We start from the raw sequence: 23480 nt of genomic DNA, 5'->3' as shown, positions 1-23480 counted from the left end.
TGTAAAAAACTCAATTTTGACAAAAATAGAGATAGAACCTTATAATTCTAACGTCACGGTGTGTCCACGTCCACCACCAGAATGAATGGGGTTGTTGCTCCAAGTGCGCAACGCAACCCGCTCAGGCGCTGCTGACAAGATTCAGCGCACAGGCACAGCGTGAGTGAATGACAATGTAATGAGAATACTAATAGCGTGTATTCCATAGGCCTAGATTATTATTTTTAATCTTTTTATTTTTTAATTTTTAATTTTTATTAAACCATTATCTCATCAACAGGTTTTCATCTCAGCACTGTGACAGGTGGCATTTTGTCAGAGTCAAGTCCGTCAACTTTTTGGATTTGTCGATCATCACTGTCTTCTGGATGCGGAAAACACCGTGCGCAAAACCCGTGCGCGTTATAGGCCTATCTGGGGGATGCAATTGTGTGTAAAGGTTATTCGCATAAGAGTGTAGATTAGAGGATTAGTTTACTTAAAGGAACGTGGTCCAATCCACTTTACCTTTGGCACACCTTGTAGGCTAGATCATCGTATGCCGTGCTAAGAAAAGCAATGTTATGTCTCGGACATGAAATCATTGTACGTTTAAATTGTACATTGAAATTGTTTAGAAATTTAGGTATTATTTTGATAACTATTTTAGCAAAACTAAAACTGGTAGCTAATACGTGTACAAGAGGATGCTCTGCCTAAACCCACTTGACAACCTAAACTAAATCCTATATCATACTTTATCGGATTATACTTTACTTTAAATACAATTACATGCAACGAAATGTCTTCAATACACTCTACAACTCCAAATAAAAAGATTCAGCAAATGTGCATGTGATGGATGGATACATTGTGCAGAAGGCTTATGATAATTGGACTACATCTCCCAGAGCCAGTCGAGTTAGCGGTGCCAGTCGAGTGAGCGGTGATTGGCTCCTAAAGTCAGACAAACTTGTGACGTCGTCGACCCTCGGCTCGGCGGCGCGCGAAACTTCTGTGCTAGCGAAAGCATGATGGACATCCTGTGAATACTATCATTGTCTGAATTGCGCCAGGTAAACACATTATACAACTCGACAGCAGTGACATATGGGCTTGCAACAATTAGGCTATAGCTAGCTTACATTTAACAATACTCTAGTACTACGCTGGCATATGTTGTGCAGCAATCTAGCTTGCCTTTCCAGTGTCATTCAAGTTGCTAGCGAAGACACATTGGTTGTCAAACCAGCCAGCGTGTTTTACTGTTTGTCTGAATCAGAACAGCATAAGAGCATTTCACATGTCGTGAGCTTAGAATGAGACGGTTCTATCTCCGTTTAGAATGATCAGGTTCTATCTCCGTTTAGAATGATAAGGTTCTATCTCCGTTCAGGGTAGTTCAGAGATATCGAGCGTCAAAGTTTTTACATTCCATTATGTTTTGTGAGATGGAACCTTTGTATTTTATGAATTACTAACTCAAAAATGTCAACATTTTAAAAATAACACCACACAGGCGTTAATAAACACCTAATGGATCAGATTATGTAAAAAGAAATGGAGATAGAACCTTATAATTCTAACGTCACGATGTATCTATCTACCCTCCCTCCACCCCCACCCAAAGAGCTTTGGACTGTCTGGATATGAACACTTGATCTCTGCACTTTATATTTATATTAATTATGACTCTTGCACTATGATGTTGGTTTGCACTGTCTTGTCCTGTCTTGCACCTGTCCTGCTGTAAACCGTGCTCCACTGTCCCAAACCAAATTCCTAACATGTTCACATGTCATGGCAATAAAGTCTTCTGATTCTGATTCTGTTTGTGTGTATAGCCCATGGACTAAGTGTAAACCAGTATACGGTGTGTGGACAAGTTGCCCCAGGATGCAGGCAGCGCTACTGGGCCACCCAGGGTATGCTGAGGACCAGCTGCTGCGGGTGTCTGAGAGGCTGCCCTGCAGGGACGTCCAGGCAGGCATGCTGCTGGCCCTGATGGGAGAGGTGGGCGTCTTTCACTTCTTCATTTGTTACGTTGTCACATCAAGATCTTTGTTCAAAGTAATCATTAGTGATTTACTCGATAGTTGTTAACAGGTGGAAATAATCACAACAGATTCTTCTGCGGTGCAACAGTGTTGCAAGTGATACAGTAACAGTGTACAAACCCAGAGACAGACTGGTTTTAATGAGACTGGTCAAGTTACATTAAATTTTTGGCATTTAACAAGCGTCTTTATGCAAAGCGACTTACAACAAGTAGGCTACGTTTGATTAAGTATAAGTGAATCATCTATCCATCAGTGAAAGTAGAACCAAGTAATTAGGGTTCGGGCTCGGCCCAGCTGCCAATGGCAGTCATAATGCTAGAAGAATTAAGATTTTTTCCGAACAGTAGAGAAACTGTACAGGAGGGGATGTAGAGGTCTTAGGAGGGCCAGTTAATCAGCTCTAGGTATTGTTGAAGATGTCACTTGTTAATGTAAAATTGTTATGAATATGTTTTTGGAGTATTTTATTAATTGGATACATGTCCTGTCTGCCCACAGCCAGAGCAATATAGCTACCCTGCCATCTTTATCTATGGTCATCGAGCCTCAGGGAAAAGTCATGTGACCCTCACTTTGCTGAAGGAACTGGAGGTGAGTGAGGCACAAGCACTTGGCTACCAGTGTTCAGCATCCTAAAGACTTACTCTTATAACAACAACAACAACAACAACAACTCTTATAATAACAACAACAGCAACAACAACAACAACAACCACCGTCTCTATAGTTTCATATAAATACAGGGGTATAATTCTTACTTTGAGACCATTCAAACACTCCGTCACTTAAATTTTTTATACTTACCTTACTTATTTTACTTTATTCTATTATTGTTGATGTTGTATCCTGCTGCATTGGAGTCAAAGAAGGTAAGCCTAAGAATTGTACTCTTGCGTACCCGTATGTTGGATGTAATAGAAGCCATTCTGGTTCTCTCTCTCCAGCTCCCTCACGCTACAGTGAGCTGTGTGGAGTGTGTGTCTCTGGGACTGCTGTTCGAGCAGCTGCTGCTCTCCCTGTTCGGCTCAGACTCCACTTCCTTACTCCCCCGCAGTCCCTCTCTCTCTGACTTTGTGCGCATCTACAGGCAACTGTGTGCCCAGGCCCCAGCCAAGCAGACACGATACATTGTAAGTACATATGAACTCCATGACCATAATGTTCTCTGCTTTTGAGTCGTTTTGTCCTCGTTTAGTATCCTCAGTTAGTTAATTAAAACTTTTAAACGATTACATTATTACATACATACAATACACTATTACCTACAATCTAACATTATATTGTTATATGGTACAAGAGAAGAGAAACGTGGTTACAGTAAGCTGTGCTATTTAAGCAATATCACACGAGAGGGAGTGCTGTTATACTGAATATCAGCATGGCTGTGATTCGGTCGTAGGTACGAGGCCGCAGGCCGAGTAGGAAGACAATCACAGCCGTGCTGATATTCAGTATAACAGCACGACCTCGAGTGTGATATTGCTTTTATACAACAGTTCTACAGCGCCATTTATTAGTTAACAGTAATAAGCGACAACAGATTATGATTTGTTTGTTTATTTAATCATAAAAATAAACAAAAAATAGTTCCGCAAATGAACTTCAAATGGTGCCTAGTAACCTGAACACAAACATATAGTCTAATTAACGGTCATTTAGTAGAACATCTGTGCGGCGGAGTGATACATATAGTTAAAGGTCCCAGTGCTGTTATACTGTATATCAGCACTCATGGAAGGCCTCTTGTCCAATCAAATCCAATCAAATGACTTGGTCGGAACTAACTGTTGTATAAATGTCTGCTAACAGGTTCTGGAGCGAGCAGAACTCCTCCGAGACATGGAGGCCAACCTCCTCCCTGCCTTCCTGCGCCTTCAGGAGTTGGTAAGAATCTGACGTTTCCCTAAAAAAATTGCTTCTTGGTAAACGGACTGCACTTGTATAGCGCCTTTACCAAAGCGCTTTACAACGGCCTCTCATTCACCCATTCACACACACATTCACACACCAATGGCGGCAAGCTACCATGCAAGGCGCCGGCTTGTAGTAGTAGCAGCAGACAGAGGAGAGGACGCGGGGAGTCGTGCTCCTCATGATGGAGGAAAGGCTTACGTCTCCTCTTGAGTACGCTACTTCATTCTTTTGCAGTGAGTGATGAGTAGATGATGAAACGGAACGAGGAGAGGAGAGGTCCCTTCATAATGCACGACCTTGAGTTGAGTGTGCGTTGAGGAGGTACTCGCATAAATGCTTTGAAAGGCACTGGTGAGGAAGGACGCAAATCATTCTTTGCATATTAATTATGAACGTCAGAGGGAGTGCGGAGGCTGGCAGAATGTTTTATTTATGTACTTGTTTTTTGAAACTGAATGCTAACTGCCCGTGTTGTTAAAGGGGGGGGGGGGTTGTGAGGATTAGTTTGTTATGGCTCCTAGAAAGTGCTGTCGCGTGTGTGTGTTCCAACCGAAACTACACCAACACCGACACGAGAGTGTGCTGTCATAGCGCCGTTATCACAGTCTTTTTATTTTTTTATTTTTTTATTTTTCTGAGTGGGGCAGTCCCAGTCATATTTGTATATTTTTTTTATTGTGATAGAGACAGTAGAGGTTTTGACAGGAAGGATGGGTGAGAGAGAGAGAGAAGGGATGACATGCAGGATATGTCCGCGCCCGGAATCGAACCGGGAACCCTGCGGTTACGTGGTCAACGCTTAGTCCGCTACGCCACCTAAGCGCCCCTATCACAGTCTTCAGGGTGCTGCACCAAGAGTGAGACAAGCTGCTCTGCCACAAACGTTAATCTGATGACAATATTGTTCATAAACGGAAGCTATCTATGTCCTTAAAATCTCAAGAACTTATCTGCAATTTAAATGATCTGAAGTAGCCTGCATGACGTCAACCATTGCGTCAACACTGTTTTTTTTTTGTACAACCCTAAAATGCAACACCGAACGTTTCAGTGGGTGCAGGGTGATTTGTGCAAATTTCTACTTAGTTTTAAGACGATTGAGGATTATTTGTGAATTTATTTTGGACATAAATCAATTGGTGTTGTGTTAGGTTAGAATAGGCTTTAGACCAGCTAACTGACCTGATCAGGAGACCATGGGCTGGGTCCACAGACCAGGCTTAAGCCTAGTCCAGCGTTACATCACACTTGCAATGTACAATCTCCATTGAGGATGCTGCTTTTTAGTCTAGGATTAGTCTTAATCTGCATCTATGAAACCAGCCCCATATGTCTCACACCTGTACTTTGTGGACGGCTGTGGCGCAGGAGGTAGAGCCGCCGTCTAATGATCGCAAGGTTGGCAGATCGGCGGTTCAAGCCCCGGCTGGCCACATGTCGAAGTGTCCTTGGGCAAGACAATGAACCCCAAATTGCTCCCAGGCCGGCGCCTTGCATGGTAACTTGCCGCCATTGGTGTGTGAATGTGTGTGTGAATGGGTGAATGAGAGGCCGTTGTAAAGCGCTTTGGATCAAGGCGCTATATAAGTCAGTCCGTTTACTTTGTGTCTGACCCGTTGCTTCTCTGGCAGGTTGAGGACAACGTGACCGTGGTCCTGCTCAGTGAGATCGTCTGGGACAAGTTCCGCCCCAACACTGGCTGCTTCGAGCCGCTGCTGCTCCACTTCCCTGACTACAGTAAAGGTAGGGGGGGGGTAGATGACTACAGTAAAGGTAGGGGGGGTAGATGACTACAGTAAAGGTAGGGGGGGTAGATGACTACAGTAAAGGTAGGGGGGGTAGATGACTACAGTAAAGGTAGGGGGGGGGTAGATGACTACAGTAAAGGTAGGGGGGGGGTAGATGACTACAGTAAAGGTAGGGGGGGTAGATGACTACAGTAAAGGTAGGTGGGGGGTAGATGACTACAGTAAAGGTAGGGGGGGTAGATGACTACAGTAAAGGTAGGGGGGGGGTAGATGACTACAGTAAAGGTAGGGGGGGGTAGATGACTACAGTAAAGGTAGGGGGGGGGGTAGATGACTACAGTAAAGGTAGGGGGGGGTAGATGACTACAGTAAAGGTAGGGGGGGTAGATGACTACAGTAAAGGTAGGGGGGGTAGATGACTACAGTAAAGGTAGGGGGGGGGTAGATGACTACAGTAAAGGTAGGGGGGGTAGATGACTACAGTAAAGGTAGGGGGGGGTAGATGACTACAGTAAAGGTAGGGGGGGTAGATGACTACAGTAAAGGTAGGGGGGGGGGGTAGATGACTACAGTAAAGGTAGGGGGGGTAGATGACTACAGTAAAGGTAGGGGGGGTAGATGACTACAGTAAAGGTAGGGGGGGTAGATGACTACAGTAAAGGTAGGGGGGGGGGGTAGATGACTACAGTAAAGGTAGGGGGGGGTAGATGACTACAGTAAAGGTAGGGGGGTAGATGACTACAGTAAAGGTAGGGGGGGTAGATGACTACAGTAAAGGTAGGGGGGGTAGATGACTACAGTAAAGGTAGGGGGGGTAGATGACTACAGTAAAGGTAGGGGGGGTAGATGACTACAGTAAAGGTAGGGGGGGGGTAGATGACTACAGTAAAGGTAGGGGGGGGGGTAGATGACTACAGTAAAGGTAGGGGGGGGTAGATGACTACAGTAAAGGTAGGGGGGGGTAGATGACTACAGTAAAGGTAGGGGGGGTAGATGACTACAGTAAAGGTAGGGGGGGGTAGATGACTACAGTAAAGGTAGGGGGGGTAGATGACTACAGTAAAGGTAGGTGGGGGGGTAGTTGACTACAGTAAAGGTAGGGGGGGGTAGATGACTACAGTAAAGGTAGGGGGGGGGTAGATGACTACAGTAAAGGTAGGGGGGGGTAGATGACTACAGTAAAGGTAGGGGGGGTAGATGACTACAGTAAAGGTAGGGGGGGTAGATGACTACAGTAAAGGTAGGGGGGGTAGATGACTACAGTAAAGGTAGGGGGGGTAGATGACTACAGTAAAGGTAGGGGGGGTAGATGACTACAGTAAAGGTAGGGGGGGGGTAGATGACTACAGTAAAGGTAGGGGGGGGGTAGATGACTACAGTAAAGGTAGGGGGGGGTAGATGACTACAGTAAAGGTAGGGGGGTAGATGACTACAGTAAAGGTAGGGGGGGGGTAGATGACTACAGTAAAGGTAGGGGGGGGTAGATGACTACAGTAAAGGTAGGGGGGGGTAGATGACTACAGTAAAGGTAGGGGGGTAGATGACTACAGTAAAGGTAGGGGGGGGGTAGATGACTACAGTAAAGGTAGGGGGGGTAGATGACTACAGTAAAGGTAGGGGGGTAGATGACTACAGTAAAGGTAGGGGGGGGGTAGATGACTACAGTAAAGGTAGGGGGGGTAGATGACTACAGTAAAGGTAGGGGGGTAGATGACTACAGTAAAGGTAGGGGGGGGTAGATGACTACAGTAAAGGTAGGGGGGGTAGATGACTACAGTAAAGGTAGGGGGGGTAGATGACTACAGTAAAGGTAGGGGGGGGTAGATGACTACAGTAAAGGTAGGGGGGGGTAGATGACTACAGTAAAGGTAGGGGGGGTAGATGACTACAGTAAAGGTAGGGGGGGTAGATGACTACAGTAAAGGTAGGGGGGGTAGATGACTACAGTAAAGGTAGGGGGGGGTAGATGACTACAGTAAAGGTAGGGGGGGTAGATGACTACAGTAAAGGTAGGGGGGGTAGATGACTACAGTAAAGGTAGGGGGGGTAGATGACTACAGTAAAGGTAGGGGGGGTAGATGACTACAGTAAAGGTAGGGGGGGTAGATGACTACAGTAAAGGTAGGGGGGGTAGATGACTACAGTAAAGGTAGGGGGGGTAGATGACTACAGTAAAGGTAGGGGGGGGTAGATGACTACAGTAAAGGTAGGGGGGGGTAGATGACTACAGTAAAGGTAGGGGGGGTAGATGACTACAGTAAAGGTAGGGGGGGGTAGATGACTACAGTAAAGGTAGGGGGGGGTAGATGACTACAGTAAAGGTAGGGGGGGTAGATGACTACAGTAAAGGTAGGGGGGGTAGATGACTACAGTAAAGGTAGGGGGGGTAGATGACTACAGTAAAGGTAGGGGGGGTAGATGACTACAGTAAAGGTAGGGGGGGTAGATGACTACAGTAAAGGTAGGGGGGGTAGATGACTACAGTAAAGGTAGGGGGGTAGATGACTACAGTAAAGGTAGGGGGGTAGATGACTACAGTAAAGGTAGGGGGGGTAGATGACTACAGTAAAGGTAGGGGGGGGTAGATGACTACAGTAAAGGTAGGGGGGGGGTAGATGACTACAGTAAAGGTAGGGGGGGGGTAGATGACTACAGTAAAGGTAGGGGGGGGTAGATGACTACAGTAAAGGTAGGGGGGGTAGATGACTACAGTAAAGGTAGGGGGGGGGTAGATGACTACAGTAAAGGTAGGGGGGGTAGATGACTACAGTAAAGGTAGGGGGGGTAGATGACTACAGTAAAGGTAGGGGGGGTAGATGACTACAGTAAAGGTAGGGGGGGGTAGATGACTACAGTAAAGGTAGGGGGGGTAGATGACTACAGTAAAGGTAGGGGGGGTAGATGACTACAGTAAAGGTAGGGGGGGGTAGATGACTACAGTAAAGGTAGGGGGGGTAGATGACTACAGTAAAGGTAGGGGGGGTAGATGACTACAGTAAAGGTAGGGGGGGGTAGATGACTACAGTAAAGGTAGGGGGGGGTAGATGACTACAGTAAAGGTAGGGGGGGGTAGATGACTACAGTAAAGGTAGGGGGGGGTAGATGACTACAGTAAAGGTAGGGGGGGGTAGATGACTACAGTAAAGGTAGGGGGGGGTAGATGACTACAGTAAAGGTAGGGGGGGGTAGATGACTACAGTAAAGGTAGGGGGGGTAGATGACTACAGTAAAGGTAGGGGGGGGGTAGATGACTACAGTAAAGGTAGGGGGGGGTAGATGACTACAGTAAAGGTAGGGGGGGGTAGATGACTACAGTAAAGGTAGGGGGGGTAGATGACTACAGTAAAGGTAGGGGGGGGTAGATGACTACAGTAAAGGTAGGGGGGGGTAGATGACTACAGTAAAGGTAGGGGGGGGTAGATGACTACAGTAAAGGTAGGGGGGGGTAGATGACTACAGTAAAGGTAGGGGGGGGTAGATGACTACAGTAAAGGTAGGGGGGGTAGATGACTACAGTAAAGGTAGGGGGGGGTAGATGACTACAGTAAAGGTAGGGGGGGGTAGATGACTACAGTAAAGGTAGGGGGGGGTAGATGACTACAGTAAAGGTAGGGGGGGGTAGATGACTACAGTAAAGGTAGGGGGGGGTAGATGACTACAGTAAAGGTAGGGGGGGGTAGATGACTACAGTAAAGGTAGGGGGGGTAGATGACTACAGTAAAGGTAGGGGGGGGTAGATGACTACAGTAAAGGTAGGGGGGGTAGATGACTACAGTAAAGGTAGGGGGGGGTAGATGACTACAGTAAAGGTAGGGGGGGGTAGATGACTACAGTAAAGGTAGGGGGGGTAGATGACTACAGTAAAGGTAGGGGGGGTAGATGACTACAGTAAAGGTAGGGGGGGTAGATGACTACAGTAAAGGTAGGGGGGGTAGATGACTACAGTAAAGGTAGGGGGGGGTAGATGACTACAGTAAAGGTAGGGGGGGGTAGATGACTACAGTAAAGGTAGGGGGGGTAGATGACTACAGTAAAGGTAGGGGGGGGTAGATGACTACAGTAAAGGTAGGGGGGGGTAGATGACTACAGTAAAGGTAGGGGGGGGTAGATGACTACAGTAAAGGTAGGGGGGGGTAGATGACTACAGTAAAGGTAGGGGGGGGTAGATGACTACAGTAAAGGTAGGGGGGGGGTAGATGACTACAGTAAAGGTAGGGGGGGTAGATGACTACAGTAAAGGTAGGGGGGGGTAGATGACTACAGTAAAGGTAGGGGGGGGTAGATGACTACAGTAAAGGTAGGGGGGGGTAGATGACTACAGTAAAGGTAGGGGGGGGTAGATGACTACAGTAAAGGTAGGGGGGGGTAGATGACTACAGTAAAGGTAGGGGGGGTAGATGACTACAGTAAAGGTAGGGGGGGGTAGATGACTACAGTAAAGGTAGGGGGGGGTAGATGACTACAGTAAAGGTAGGGGGGGGTAGATGACTACAGTAAAGGTAGGGGGGGTAGATGACTACAGTAAAGGTAGGGGGGGGTAGATGACTACAGTAAAGGTAGGGGGGGTAGATGACTACAGTAAAGGTAGGGGGGGGTAGATGACTACAGTAAAGGTAGGGGGGGTAGATGACTACAGTAAAGGTAGGGGGGGGTAGATGACTACAGTAAAGGTAGGGGGGGTAGATGACTACAGTAAAGGTAGGGGGGGGTAGATGACTACAGTAAAGGTAGGGGGGGTAGATGACTACAGTAAAGGTAGGGGGGGGTAGATGACTACAGTAAAGGTAGGGGGGGGTAGATGACTACAGTAAAGGTAGGGGGGGGTAGATGACTACAGTAAAGGTAGGGGGGGGTAGATGACTACAGTAAAGGTAGGGGGGGGTAGATGACTACAGTAAAGGTAGGGGGGGGTAGATGACTACAGTAAAGGTAGGGGGGGGTAGATGACTACAGTAAAGGTAGGGGGGGGGTAGATGACTACAGTAAAGGTAGGGGGGGGTAGATGACTACAGTAAAGGTAGGGGGGGGTAGATGACTACAGTAAAGGTAGGGGGGGGTAGATGACTACAGTAAAGGTAGGGGGGGTAGATGACTACAGTAAAGGTAGGGGGGGTAGATGACTACAGTAAAGGTAGGGGGGGGTAGATGACTACAGTAAAGGTAGGGGGGGGTAGATGACTACAGTAAAGGTAGGGGGGGGTAGATGACTACAGTAAAGGTAGGGGGGGGTAGATGACTACAGTAAAGGTAGGGGGGGGTAGATGACTACAGTAAAGGTAGGGGGGGGTAGATGACTACAGTAAAGGTAGGGGGGGGTAGATGACTACAGTAAAGGTAGGGGGGGTAGATGACTACAGTAAAGGTAGGGGGGGGTAGATGACTACAGTAAAGGTAGGGGGGGGGTAGATGACTACAGTAAAGGTAGGGGGGGGTAGATGACTACAGTAAAGGTAGGGGGGGGGTAGATGACTACAGTAAAGGTAGGGGGGGGGTAGATGACTACAGTAAAGGTAGGGGGGGGTAGATGACTACAGTAAAGGTAGGGGGGGGTAGATGACTACAGTAAAGGTAGGGGGGGGTAGATGACTACAGTAAAGGTAGGGGGGGGTAGATGACTACAGTAAAGGTAGGGGGGGGTAGATGACTACAGTAAAGGTAGGGGGGGTAGATGACTACAGTAAAGGTAGGGGGGGTAGATGACTACAGTAAAGGTAGGGGGGGTAGATGACTACAGTAAAGGTAGGGGGGGGGTAGATGACTACAGTAAAGGTAGGGGGGGGTAGATGACTACAGTAAAGGTAGGGGGGGGTAGATGACTACAGTAAAGGTAGGGGGGGTAGATGACTACAGTAAAGGTAGGGGGGGTAGATGACTACAGTAAAGGTAGGGGGGGGTAGATGACTACAGTAAAGGTAGGGGGGGTAGATGACTACAGTAAAGGTAGGGGGGGGTAGATGACTACAGTAAAGGTAGGGGGGGGGTAGATGACTACAGTAAAGGTAGGGGGGGTAGATGACTACAGTAAAGGTAGGGGGGGGTAGATGACTACAGTAAAGGTAGGGGGGGGTAGATGACTACAGTAAAGGTAGGGGGGGTAGATGACTACAGTAAAGGTAGGGGGGGTAGATGACTACAGTAAAGGTAGGGGGGGGTAGATGACTACAGTAAAGGTAGGGGGGGGTAGATGACTACAGTAAAGGTAGGGGGGGGTAGATGACTACAGTAAAGGTAGGGGGGGGTAGATGACTACAGTAAAGGTAGGGGGGGGTAGATGACTACAGTAAAGGTAGGGGGGGGGTAGATGACTACAGTAAAGGTAGGGGGGGTAGATGACTACAGTAAAGGTAGGGGGGGGTAGATGACTACAGTAAAGGTAGGGGGGGGTAGATGACTACAGTAAAGGTAGGGGGGGTAGATGACTACAGTAAAGGTAGGGGGGGTAGATGACTACAGTAAAGGTAGGGGGGTAGATGACTACAGTAAAGGTAGGGGGGGTAGATGACTACAGTAAAGGTAGGGGGGGTAGATGACTACAGTAAAGGTAGGGGGGGGTAGATGACTACAGTAAAGGTAGGGGGGGGTAGATGACTACAGTAAAGGTAGGGGGGGGTAGATGACTACAGTAAAGGTAGGGGGGGTAGATGACTACAGTAAAGGTAGGGGGGGTAGATGACTACAGTAAAGGTAGGGGGGGTAGATGACTACAGTAAAGGTAGGGGGGGGTAGATGACTACAGTAAAGGTAGGGGGGGGTAGATGACTACAAGCAGTCTTAATAAAGGTAGGGGGGGGTAGATGACTACAGTAAAGGTAGGGGGGGTAGATGACTACAGTAAAGGTAGGGGGGGGTAGATGACTACAGTAAAGGTAGGGGGGGGTAGATGACTACAGTAAAGGTAGGGGGGGTAGATGACTACAGTAAAGGTAGGGGGGGTAGATGACTACAGTAAAGGTAGGGGGGGTAGATGACTACAGTAAAGGTAGGGGGGGTAGATGACTACAGTAAAGGTAGGGGGGGGTAGATGACTACAGTAAAGGTAGGGGGGGGTAGATGACTACAGTAAAGGTAGGGGGGGTAGATGACTACAGTAAAGGTAGGGGGGGTAGATGACTACAGTAAAGGTAGGGGGGGGTAGATGACTACAGTAAAGGTAGGGGGGGTAGATGACTACAGTAAAGGTAGGGGGGGGGGTAGATGACTACAGTAAAGGTAGGGGGGGGTAGATGACTACAGTAAAGGTAGGGGGGGGTAGATGACTACAGTAAAGGTAGGGGGGGGTAGATGACTACAGTAAAGGTAGGGGGGGGTAGATGACTACAGTAAAGGTAGGGGGGGGTAGATGACTACAGTAAAGGTAGGGGGGGTATGACTACAGTAAAGGTAGGGGGGGGTAGATGACTACAGAAGTAGGGGGGGTAGGTAGGTAGGGGGGGGGGGGACTAGGGGAGGGGGGGGTAGCTGACTACGTAGTAAAGGCTATGGGGGGTAAGATGACTACAAGTAAAGGTAGGGGGGGGTTAGATAAAGGTAGGGGGGGGTAGATGACTACAGTAAAGGTAGGGGGGGGGTAGATGACTACAGTAAAGGTAGGGGGGGGTAGATGACTACAGTAAAGGTAGGGGGGGGTAGATGACTACAGTAAAGGTAGGGGGGGTAGATGACTACAGTAAAGGTAGGGGGGGGGTAGATGACTACAGTAAAGGTAGGGGGGGGTAGATGACTACAGTAAAGGTAGGGGGGGGGTAGATGACTACAGTAAAGGTAGGGGGGGTAGATGACTACAGTAAAGGTAGGGGGGGGTAGATGACTACAGTAAAGGTAGGGGGGTAGATGACTACAGTAAAGGTAGGGGGGGTAGATGACTACAGTAAAGGTAGGGGGGGGGTAGATGACTACAGTAAAGGTAGGGGGGGTAGATGACTACAGTAAAGGTAGGGGGGGGTAGATGACTACAGTAAAGGTAGGGGGGGGTAGATGACTACAGTAAAGGTAGGGGGGGGTAGATGACTACAGTAAAGGTAGGGGGGGTAGATGACTACAGTAAAGGTAGGGGGGGGTAGATGACTACAGTAAAGGTAGGGGGGGTAGATGACTACAGTAAAGGTAGGGGGGGGGTAGATGACTACAGTAAAGGTAGGGGGGGGTAGATGACTACAGTAAAGGTAGGGGGGGGGTAGATGACTACAGTAAAGGTAGGGGGGGGGTAGATGACTACAGTAAAGGTAGGGGGGGGTAGATGACTACAGTAAAGGTAGGGGGGGGTAGATGACTACAGTAAAGGTAGGGGGGGTAGATGACTACAGTAAAGGTAGGGGGGGGGTAGATGACTACAGTAAAGGTAGGGGGGGTAGATGACTACAGTAAAGGTAGGGGGGGGTAGATGACTACAGTAAAGGTAGGGGGGGTAGATGACTACAGTAAAGGTAGGGGGGGTAGATGACTACAGTAAAGGTAGGGGGGGGTAGATGACTACAGTAAAGGTAGGGGGGGTAGATGACTACAGTAAAGGTAGGGGGGGGTAGATGACTACAGTAAAGGTAGGGGGGGGTAGATGACTACAGTAAAGGTAGGGGGGGGGTAGATGACTACAGTAAAGGTAGGGGGGGTAGATGACTACAGTAAAGGTAGGGGGGGGGTAGATGACTACAGTAAAGGTAGGGGGGGTAGATGACTACAGTAAAGGTAGGGGGGGGGTAGATGACTACAGTAAAGGTAGGGGGGGGGTAGATGACTACAGTAAAGGTAGGGGGGGTAGATGACTACAGTAAAGGTAGGGGGGGGGTAGATGACTACAGTAAAGGTAGGGGGGGTAGATGACTACAGTAAAGGTAGGGGGGGGTAGATGACTACAGTAAAGGTAGGGGGGGTAGATGACTACAGTAAAGGTAGGGGGGGTAGATGACTACAGTAAAGGTAGGGGGGGTAGATGACTACAGTAAAGGTAGGGGGGGGGTAGATGACTACAGTAAAGGTAGGGGGGGGTAGATGACTACAGTAAAGGTAGGGGGGGGTAGATGACTACAGTAAAGGTAGGGGGGGGTAGATGACTACAGTAAAGGTAGGGGGGGTAGATGACTACAGTAAAGGTAGGGGGGGGTAGATGACTACAGTAAAGGTAGGGGGGGTAGAAGGACTACAGTAAAGGTAGGGGGGGTAGATGACTACAGTAAAGGTAGGGGGGGGTAGATGACTACAGTAAAGGTAGGGGGGGTAGATGACTACAGTAAAGGTAGGGGGGGGGTAGATGACTACAGTAAAGGTAGGGGGGGGTAGATGACTACAGTAAAGGTAGGGGGGGGTAGATGACTACAGTAAAGGTAGGGGGGGTAGATGACTACAGTAAAGGTAGGGGGGGGTAGATGACTACAGTAAAGGTAGGGGGGGGTAGATGACTACAGTAAAGGTAGGGGGGGGGTAGATGACTACAGTAAAGGTAGGGGGGGTAGATGACTACAGTAAAGGTAGGGGGGGTAGATGACTACAGTAAAGGTAGGGGGGGTAGATGACTACAGTAAAGGTAGGGGGGGGTAGATGACTACAGTAAAGGTAGGGGGGGTAGATGACTACAGTAAAGGTAGGGGGGGTAGATGACTACAGTAAAGGTAGGGGGGGTAGATGACTACAGTAAAGGTAGGGGGGGTAGATGACTACAGTAAAGGTAGGGGGGGGGTAGATGACTACAGTAAAGGTAGGGGGGGTAGATGACTACAGTAAAGGTAGGGGGGGGTAGATGACTACAGTAAAGGTAGGGGGGGTAGATGACTACAGTAAAGGTAGGGGGGGGTAGATGACTACAGTAAAGGTAGGGGGGGGTAGATGACTACAGTAAAGGTAGGGGGGGTAGATGACTACAGTAAAGGTAGGGGGGGTAGATGACTACAGTAAAGGTAGGGGGGGTAGATGACTACAGTAAAGGTAGGGGGGGGTAGATGACTACAGTAAAGGTAGGGGGGGTAGATGACTACAGTAAAGGTAGGGGGGTAGATGACTACAGTAAAGGTAGGGGGGGGTAGATGACTACAGTAAAGGTAGGGGGGGGGTAGATGACTACAGTAAAGGTAGGGGGGGTAGATGACTACAGTAAAGGTAGGGGGGGGTAGATGACTACAGTAAAGGTAGGGGGGGGTAGATGACTACAGTAAAGGTAGGGGGGGTAGATGACTACAGTAAAGGTAGGGGGGGTAGATGACTACAGTAAAGGTAGGGGGGGTAGATGACTACAGTAAAGGTAGGGGGGGTAGATGACTACAGTAAAGGTAGGGGGGGTAGATGACTACAGTAAAGGTAGGGGGGTAGATGACTACAGTAAAGGTAGGGGGGGTAGATGACTACAGTAAAGGTAGGGGGGGTAGATGACTACAGTAAAGGTAGGGGGGGTAGATGACTACAGTAAAGGTAGGGGGGGTAGATGACTACAGTAAAGGTAGGGGGGGTAGATGACTACAGTAAAGGTAGGGGGGGTAGATGACTACAGTAAAGGTAGGGGGGGGTAGATGACTACAGTAAAGGTAGGGGGGGTAGATGACTACAGTAAAGGTAGGGGGGGGTAGATGACTACAGTAAAGGTAGGGGGGGTAGATGACTACAGTAAAGGTAGGGGGGGGGTAGATGACTACAGTAAAGGTAGGGGGGGGGGGTAGATGACTACAGTAAAGGTAGGGGGGGTAGATGACTACAGTAAAGGTAGGGGGGTAGATGACTACAGTAAAGGTAGGGGGGTAGATGACTACAGTAAAGGTAGGGGGGGTAGATGACTACAGTAAAGGTAGGGGGGGGTAGATGACTACAGTAAAGGTAGGGGGGGTAGATGACTACAGTAAAGGTAGGGGGGGGGTAGATGACTACAGTAAAGGTAGGGGGGGTAGATGACTACAGTAAAGGTAGGGGGGGGGTAGATGACTACAGTAAAGGTAGGGGGGGGTAGATGACTACAGTAAAGGTAGGGGGGGGTAGATGACTACAGTAAAGGTAGGGGGGGTAGATGACTACAGTAAAGGTAGGGGGGGTAGATGACTACAGTAAAGGTAGGGGGGGGTAGATGACTACAGTAAAGGTAGGGGGGGTAGATGACTACAGTAAAGGTAGGGGGGGTAGATGACTACAGTAAAGGTAGGGGGGGTAGATGACTACAGTAAAGGTAGGGGGGGGTAGATGACTACAGTAAAGGTAGGGGGGGTAGATGACTACAGTAAAGGTAGGGGGGGTAGATGACTACAGTAAAGGTAGGGGGGGTAGATGACTACAGTAAAGGTAGGGGGGGTAGATGACTACAGTAAAGGTAGGGGGGGTAGATGACTACAGTAAAGGTAGGGGGGGTAGATGACTACAGTAAAGGTAGGGGGGGGTAGATGACTACAGTAAAGGTAGGGGGGGTAGATGACTACAGTAAAGGTAGGGGGGGTAGATGACTACAGTAAAGGTAGGGGGGGGTAGATGACTACAGTAAAGGTAGGGGGGGGTAGATGACTACAGTAAAGGTAGGGGGGGGTAGATGACTACAGTAAAGGTAGGGGGGGGTAGATGACTACAGTAAAGGTAGGGGGGGGTAGATGACTACAGTAAAGGTAGGGGGGGGTAGATGACTACAGTAAAGGTAGGGGGGGTAGATGACTACAGTAAAGGTAGGGGGGGGTAGATGACTACAGTAAAGGTAGGGGGGGGTAGATGACTACAGTAAAGGTAGGGGGGGGTAGATGACTACAGTAAAGGTAGGGGGGGGTAGATGACTACAGTAAAGGTAGGGGGGGTAGATGACTACAGTAAAGGTAGGGGGGGGTAGATGACTACAGTAAAGGTAGGGGGGGGTAGATGACTACAGTAAAGGTAGGGGGGGGTAGATGACTACAGTAAAGGTAGGGGGGGGTAGATGACTACAGTAAAGGTAGGGGGGGTAGATGACTACAGTAAAGGTAGGGGGGGGTAGATGACTACAGTAAAGGTAGGGGGGGGTAGATGACTACAGTAAAGGTAGGGGGGGTAGATGACTACAGTAAAGGTAGGGGGGGGTAGATGACTACAGTAAAGGTAGGGGGGGTAGATGACTACAGTAAAGGTAGGGGGGGTAGATGACTACAGTAAAGGTAGGGGGGGTAGATGACTACAGTAAAGGTAGGGGGGGTAGATGACTACAGTAAAGGTAGGGGGGGTAGATGACTACAGTAAAGGTAGGGGGGGGTAGATGACTACAGTAAAGGTAGGGGGGGGTAGATGACTACAGTAAAGGTAGGGGGGGTAGATGACTACAGTAAAGGTAGGGGGGGGTAGATGACTACAGTAAAGGTAGGGGGGGGTAGATGACTACAGTAAAGGTAGGGGGGGGTAGATGACTACAGTAAAGGTAGGGGGGGTAGATGACTACAGTAAAGGTAGGGGGGGGTAGATGACTACAGTAAAGGTAGGGGGGGGTAGATGACTACAGTAAAGGTAGGGGGGGGTAGATGTGCTACAGTAAAGGTAGGGGGGGGTAGATGACTACAGTAAAGGTAGGGGGGGTAGATGACTACAGTAAAGGTAGGGGGGGGTAGATGACTACAGTAAAGGTAGGGGGGGGTAGATGACTACAGTAAAGGTAGGGGGGGTAGATGACTACAGTAAAGGTAGGGGGGGTAGATGACTACAGTAAAGGTAGGGGGGGGTAGATGACTACAGTAAAGGTAGGGGGGGGTAGATGACTACAGTAAAGGTAGGGGGGGGTAGATGACTACAGTAAAGGTAGGGGGGGTAGATGACTACAGTAAAGGTAGGGGGGGTAGATGACTACAGTAAAGGTAGGGGGGGTAGATGACTACAGTAAAGGTAGGGGGGGGGTAGATGACTACAGTAAAGGTAGGGGGGTAGATGACTACAGTAAAGGTAGGGGGGGTAGATGACTACAGTAAAGGTAGGGGGGGGTAGATGACTACAGTAAAGGTAGGGGGGGGTAGATGACTACAGTAAAGGTAGGGGGGGGGTAGATGACTACAGTAAAGGTAGGGGGGGTAGATGACTACAGTAAAGGTAGGGGGGGTAGATGACTACAGTAAAGGTAGGGGGGGGTAGATGACTACAGTAAAGGTAGGGGGGGTAGATGACTACAGTAAAGGTAGGGGGGGGTAGATGACTACAGTAAAGGTAGGGGGGGGTAGATGACTACAGTAAAGGTAGGGGGGGGTAGATGACTACAGTAAAGGTAGGGGGGGTAGATGACTACAGTAAAGGTAGGGGGGGGTAGATGACTACAGTAAAGGTAGGGGGGGTAGATGACTACAGTAAAGGTAGGGGGGGTAGATGACTACAGTAAAGGTAGGGGGGGTAGATGACTACAGTAAAGGTAGGGGGGGTAGATGACTACAGTAAAGGTAGGGGGGGGTAGATGACTACAGTAAAGGTAGGGGGGGGTAGATGACTACAGTAAAGGTAGGGGGGGGTAGATGACTACAGTAAAGGTAGGGGGGGGTAGATGACTACAGTAAAGGTAGGGGGGGGTAGATGACTACAGTAAAGGTAGGGGGGGTAGATGACTACAGTAAAGGTAGGGGGGGGTAGATGACTACAGTAAAGGTAGGGGGGGGTAGATGACTACAGTAAAGGTAGGGGGGGTAGATGACTACAGTAAAGGTAGGGGGGGGGTAGATGACTACAGTAAAGGTAGGGGGGGTAGATGACTACAGTAAAGGTAGGGGGGGGTAGATGACTACAGTAAAGGTAGGGGGGGGTAGATGACTACAGTAAAGGTAGGGGGGGTAGATGACTACAGTAAAGGTAGGGGGGGGTAGATGACTACAGTAAAGGTAGGGGGGGGTAGATGACTACAGTAAAGGTAGGGGGGGGTAGATGACTACAGTAAAGGTAGGGGGGGTAGATGACTACAGTAAAGGTAGGGGGGGTAGATGACTACAGTAAAGGTAGGGGGGGTAGATGACTACAGTAAAGGTAGGGGGGGGTAGATGACTACAGTAAAGGTAGGGGGGGTAGATGACTACAGTAAAGGTAGGGGGGGGGTAGATGACTACAGTAAAGGTAGGGGGGGGTAGATGACTACAGTAAAGGTAGGGGGGGTAGATGACTACAGTAAAGGTAGGGGGGGTAGATGACTACAGTAAAGGTAGGGGGGGTAGATGACTACAGTAAAGGTAGGGGGGGGTAGATGACTACAGTAAAGGTAGGGGGGGTAGATGACTACAGTAAAGGTAGGGGGGGGTAGATGTCTTTATTCAAAATACAACTGCTAAAGTAGTCCAAAAGATGACGTTATTCACCAAAAATGCATAAATGATGATGCTTCATTTTGTAGCTGATAAAAGTTTTGTTTTGTCGAGGGGAAAATACCACATAAATAATGAACACATGGCACTCTAGGTAGTGAGTGTTCTGGAATTCTTTGGCAGTTAGTGAGTTACGTCTCACACATATTGTGATCTTTATAATTTAGAATGATAAGGTTCTATTTCCGTTTAGGGCAGTTCAGAGATATTGAGCGTCAAAGTTTTTACATTCCGTTATGTTCTGTGAGATGGAACCTTTGTATTTTATGAATTACTAACTAAAAAATGTCAACATTTTAAAAATAACACCACACAGGCGTTAATAAACACCCAATGGATCAGATTATGTAACAATTAATTTGGACAAAAATGGAAATAGAACCTTATCATTCTAACGTCACGATATGCCAACCCATCAGCACTGAATAAGGATTAGAAACTCTGGGTGGGTGAGAACCTGGAACATGACTCCTTCTCCTAACTGAAAACGCGTGGCAGTAGGGTCTAAGGTCCTCCCTTTCCATATCCTCCTCCGATGCTTTTTGAGCACAAAGTGAGTCGCCGACGCCGAACTCTACCTGTGATTTTTCTCCTAAAACCTGAGCAGTGGCTGAGGCAGAGCGTGCAAATGGAAGAGTGAACTCTCTTCCATAGAAGACTTCGGAGATTTGAACAGTTTGAGTTAACAATTCATGATTTAATTACAATCAAAATGTTCAATATGTGAAGGACAATCACAGGACTGTGTCCATTTGTCAGTTGCTAGGAACATGACTCCTTCTCCTACTACTTCTCCTAACTGTGTGTGCTGCCTCTGTCTCCCCCCAGCGGAGCTGCAGATGATCCTGGCGGGGGACCTCCACCCCTCCTACTCCCCCGAGCTCTACTCCGCCTTCATCAACATCCTGCTGGGGGTCTTCTACTCCGTCTGCAGGGACCTGCGGGAGCTACGCCACCTGGTCAGCATGACTGACACACACACACACACACACACACACACACAACTCTGACACACACACACACACACACACACACACACAACTCTGACACACACACAACTCTAACACACTCACACAACTCTAACACACACACACACACACAACTCTAACACACACACACACACACACAACTCTTACACGCACGCACACACATACACACACACACAACTCTGACACACACACACACACACACACACACACACACACAACTCTAACACACACACACAACACTAACACACACACAACTCAAACACACACACAACTCTAACACACACACACACACACACAGGAACAACCCTAACACACACACACACACACACACAACTCTTACAAGCACACACACACACACACACACAGATACACACACACACACACACACACACAACTCTAACACACACACAACTCTAACACACACACACACACAACCCTAACACACACACACACACACACAACTCTTACAAGCACACACACACACACGTCGTACTTATGCTCTTCGATACTCATCAGTAAAACACACACACACACACACACTATGCTGATGTTTGTCATGTTTGTTTCTGTCCAACGCGCTATATGTAAAGTTGAGTTCAGCTCCGACTTCAAAGGGTTCTCTGATTGGAACAGACAGGTCTGATGTCTTTGTCTACTACTCCTTGTTGAAGTGTTGACCCCCTCATATACATACATTTTCTTTTCAAACAGGCTGCCCTCAATTTCTCCAAGTTCTGTGAGCCTTTGGATCAAGGCAATGGTAACATACTGGTATTTCTTATAATGGCTACTATTATAAATATTTCAGTTGCTTTGCTGCTTATCGTCTCTGTGTTTTCATCTGAAGAGGGGTCCCTTTCATGTCACTCTCTTTGAGTTGGTGTCAAGACTGTACAGTACATGTCCCAGACTGTCAGCCCAGATCAACCATCTCTCTCTCTCTCTCTCTCTCTCTCTCTCTCTCTCTCTCTCTCTCTCTCTCTCTCTCTCTCTCTCTCTCTCTCTCTCTCTCTCTCTCCTCAGTCAAAGAGAGCGACTTTCACAAACTCTGGAGGAACATCGAGCCTCACCTTAAGCGAGCCATGCAGACGGTGTACCTCCGTGAAGTGTCCAGGTCTGTGTGTGTGTGTGTGTGTGTGTGTGTGTGTGTGTGTGTGTGTCTGTGTGTCTGTTAGGGCTTTCACACCAGCAAAGAACCGTGCCGGTTCGCATTCGCGTTCGGGAACCTCTGAACGTTGGTGCTGTCTGGCGAACGAGCCCGCGTTCATACCAGTGTAACCAGAACCATCCGTGTCATCAACGATGGGTGATGAAGGGGCGGGATAAACAAACATTTCACAACTAGATGGCAGCTACTTCACTGGAAAAGAGGATAATATCTTCCACTACAGTATCTGAAAGAAACACAATTTTCTATGAAACAAAACAAAAGACACTTTCTACACGCGTTCTCTTACTAATCAGCTGCTCCGTTACTGGAATAGAAATGGCTTACTTATGTGTGTGTTTGCTGAGCATGTGAGGAAGATAGAGAGAATAATTAAACTTTTGATATTGTTTTTGATCACTAATGATTAGATTTAGATTAGATTACATTTTGTCTACTTCCTCCTTGCTGGTCTTTGCAGCCTAGAATATGACACACCCACTGACGACGTGACTGTTCTATGGTTTGGTTCGCGCTTGAGAACCACTATTTTCTGGTTCCTGCTGCGAACCAACTTTTCAGGCTCCGAACCAATTGAGTTTCGGTCTGAACGCGCCGGCCGGTTCCAGACTTGGTTCGCGAACGTGAACCGGCACGGTTCTTTGCCGGTGTGAACGCCCTATGTGTGTCTGTGTCTGTGTCTGTGTCTGTGTCTGTGTGTGTGTGTGTGTGTGTGTGTGTGTGTGTGTGTCTCTCTGTGTGTGTGTGTGTGTGTGTCTGTCTGTGTGTGTGTGTCTGTGTCTGTGTGTGTGTGTGTGTGTGTGTGTCCTCTTTGTGCAAAATGATCACAAAGTCCCAATGGGGTTTCGCTTTAGCGACGAAGATTCCACACAGGTCTTGTGACGCTGGTTTTCTCTGTGTACCACATGTACAAAAGAAGAGATTTGGTGAGGCTGCATTCTCATTTTATGCACCCAGATTGTGGAACGCACTGCCAGTTTACATTAGGGATGCAACCTCAGCACATATGTTCAAGTCAAGACTAAAAACCCATCTTTTTAATATTGCCTTTAAATGACTAAATAATGAAGTTAGGATTATATCATGATTGGCGCACTTTGAGCTGCAACGTTTGCAGGAAAAGCTCTATACAAATAAAAGTTATTATTATTATATTATTGTCTCTGTCTCTGTCTGTTTCTCTCTGTCTCTGTCTCTATCTGTCTGTGTCTGTCTCTCTCTGTCTCTGTCTCTGTCTCTGTCTCTCTCTGTCTCTGTGTCTGTCTGTCTGTCTCTCTGTCTTTGTCTCTGTCTGTCCCTCTCTGTCTCTGTATCTGTCTGTCTCTGTCTGTCTCGCTCTGTCTCTGTCTCTCTCTGTCTCTGTCTGTCTCTGTCTGTCT

At 48.2% G+C, this 23480-nt stretch overlaps 1 protein-coding gene across 1 annotated transcript in view; it reads left to right on the top strand.

Annotated features, from left to right (window-relative positions):
- The first annotated feature begins 1002 nt into the window (after window positions 1-1002).
- The window catches only part of orc5 (origin recognition complex, subunit 5), a 27791-nt gene continuing 5313 nt past the window's right edge, over window positions 1003-23480 (top strand). The window contains exons 1-9 of the mRNA XM_080537469.1: window positions 1003-1055; window positions 1824-1992; window positions 2538-2630; window positions 2984-3169; window positions 3849-3923; window positions 5585-5696; window positions 20773-20903; window positions 21645-21693; window positions 21957-22047. Of these exons, the coding sequence (XP_080393595.1) occupies window positions 1876-1992; window positions 2538-2630; window positions 2984-3169; window positions 3849-3923; window positions 5585-5696; window positions 20773-20903; window positions 21645-21693; window positions 21957-22047 (854 nt within the window). The 5' untranslated portion in view covers window positions 1003-1055; window positions 1824-1875. The remainder of the gene's footprint in view (window positions 1056-1823; window positions 1993-2537; window positions 2631-2983; window positions 3170-3848; window positions 3924-5584; window positions 5697-20772; window positions 20904-21644; window positions 21694-21956; window positions 22048-23480) is intronic.

Source organism: Nansenia antarctica (assembly GCF_963989245.1).
Source record: "Nansenia antarctica genome assembly, chromosome: 8".
NCBI classification, from domain to species: Eukaryota; Metazoa; Chordata; class Actinopteri; order Argentiniformes; family Microstomatidae; genus Nansenia; species Nansenia antarctica.
Note: the sequence above shows the minus strand (reverse complement) of the source record. Positions and strands in the feature narration are given on the sequence as shown.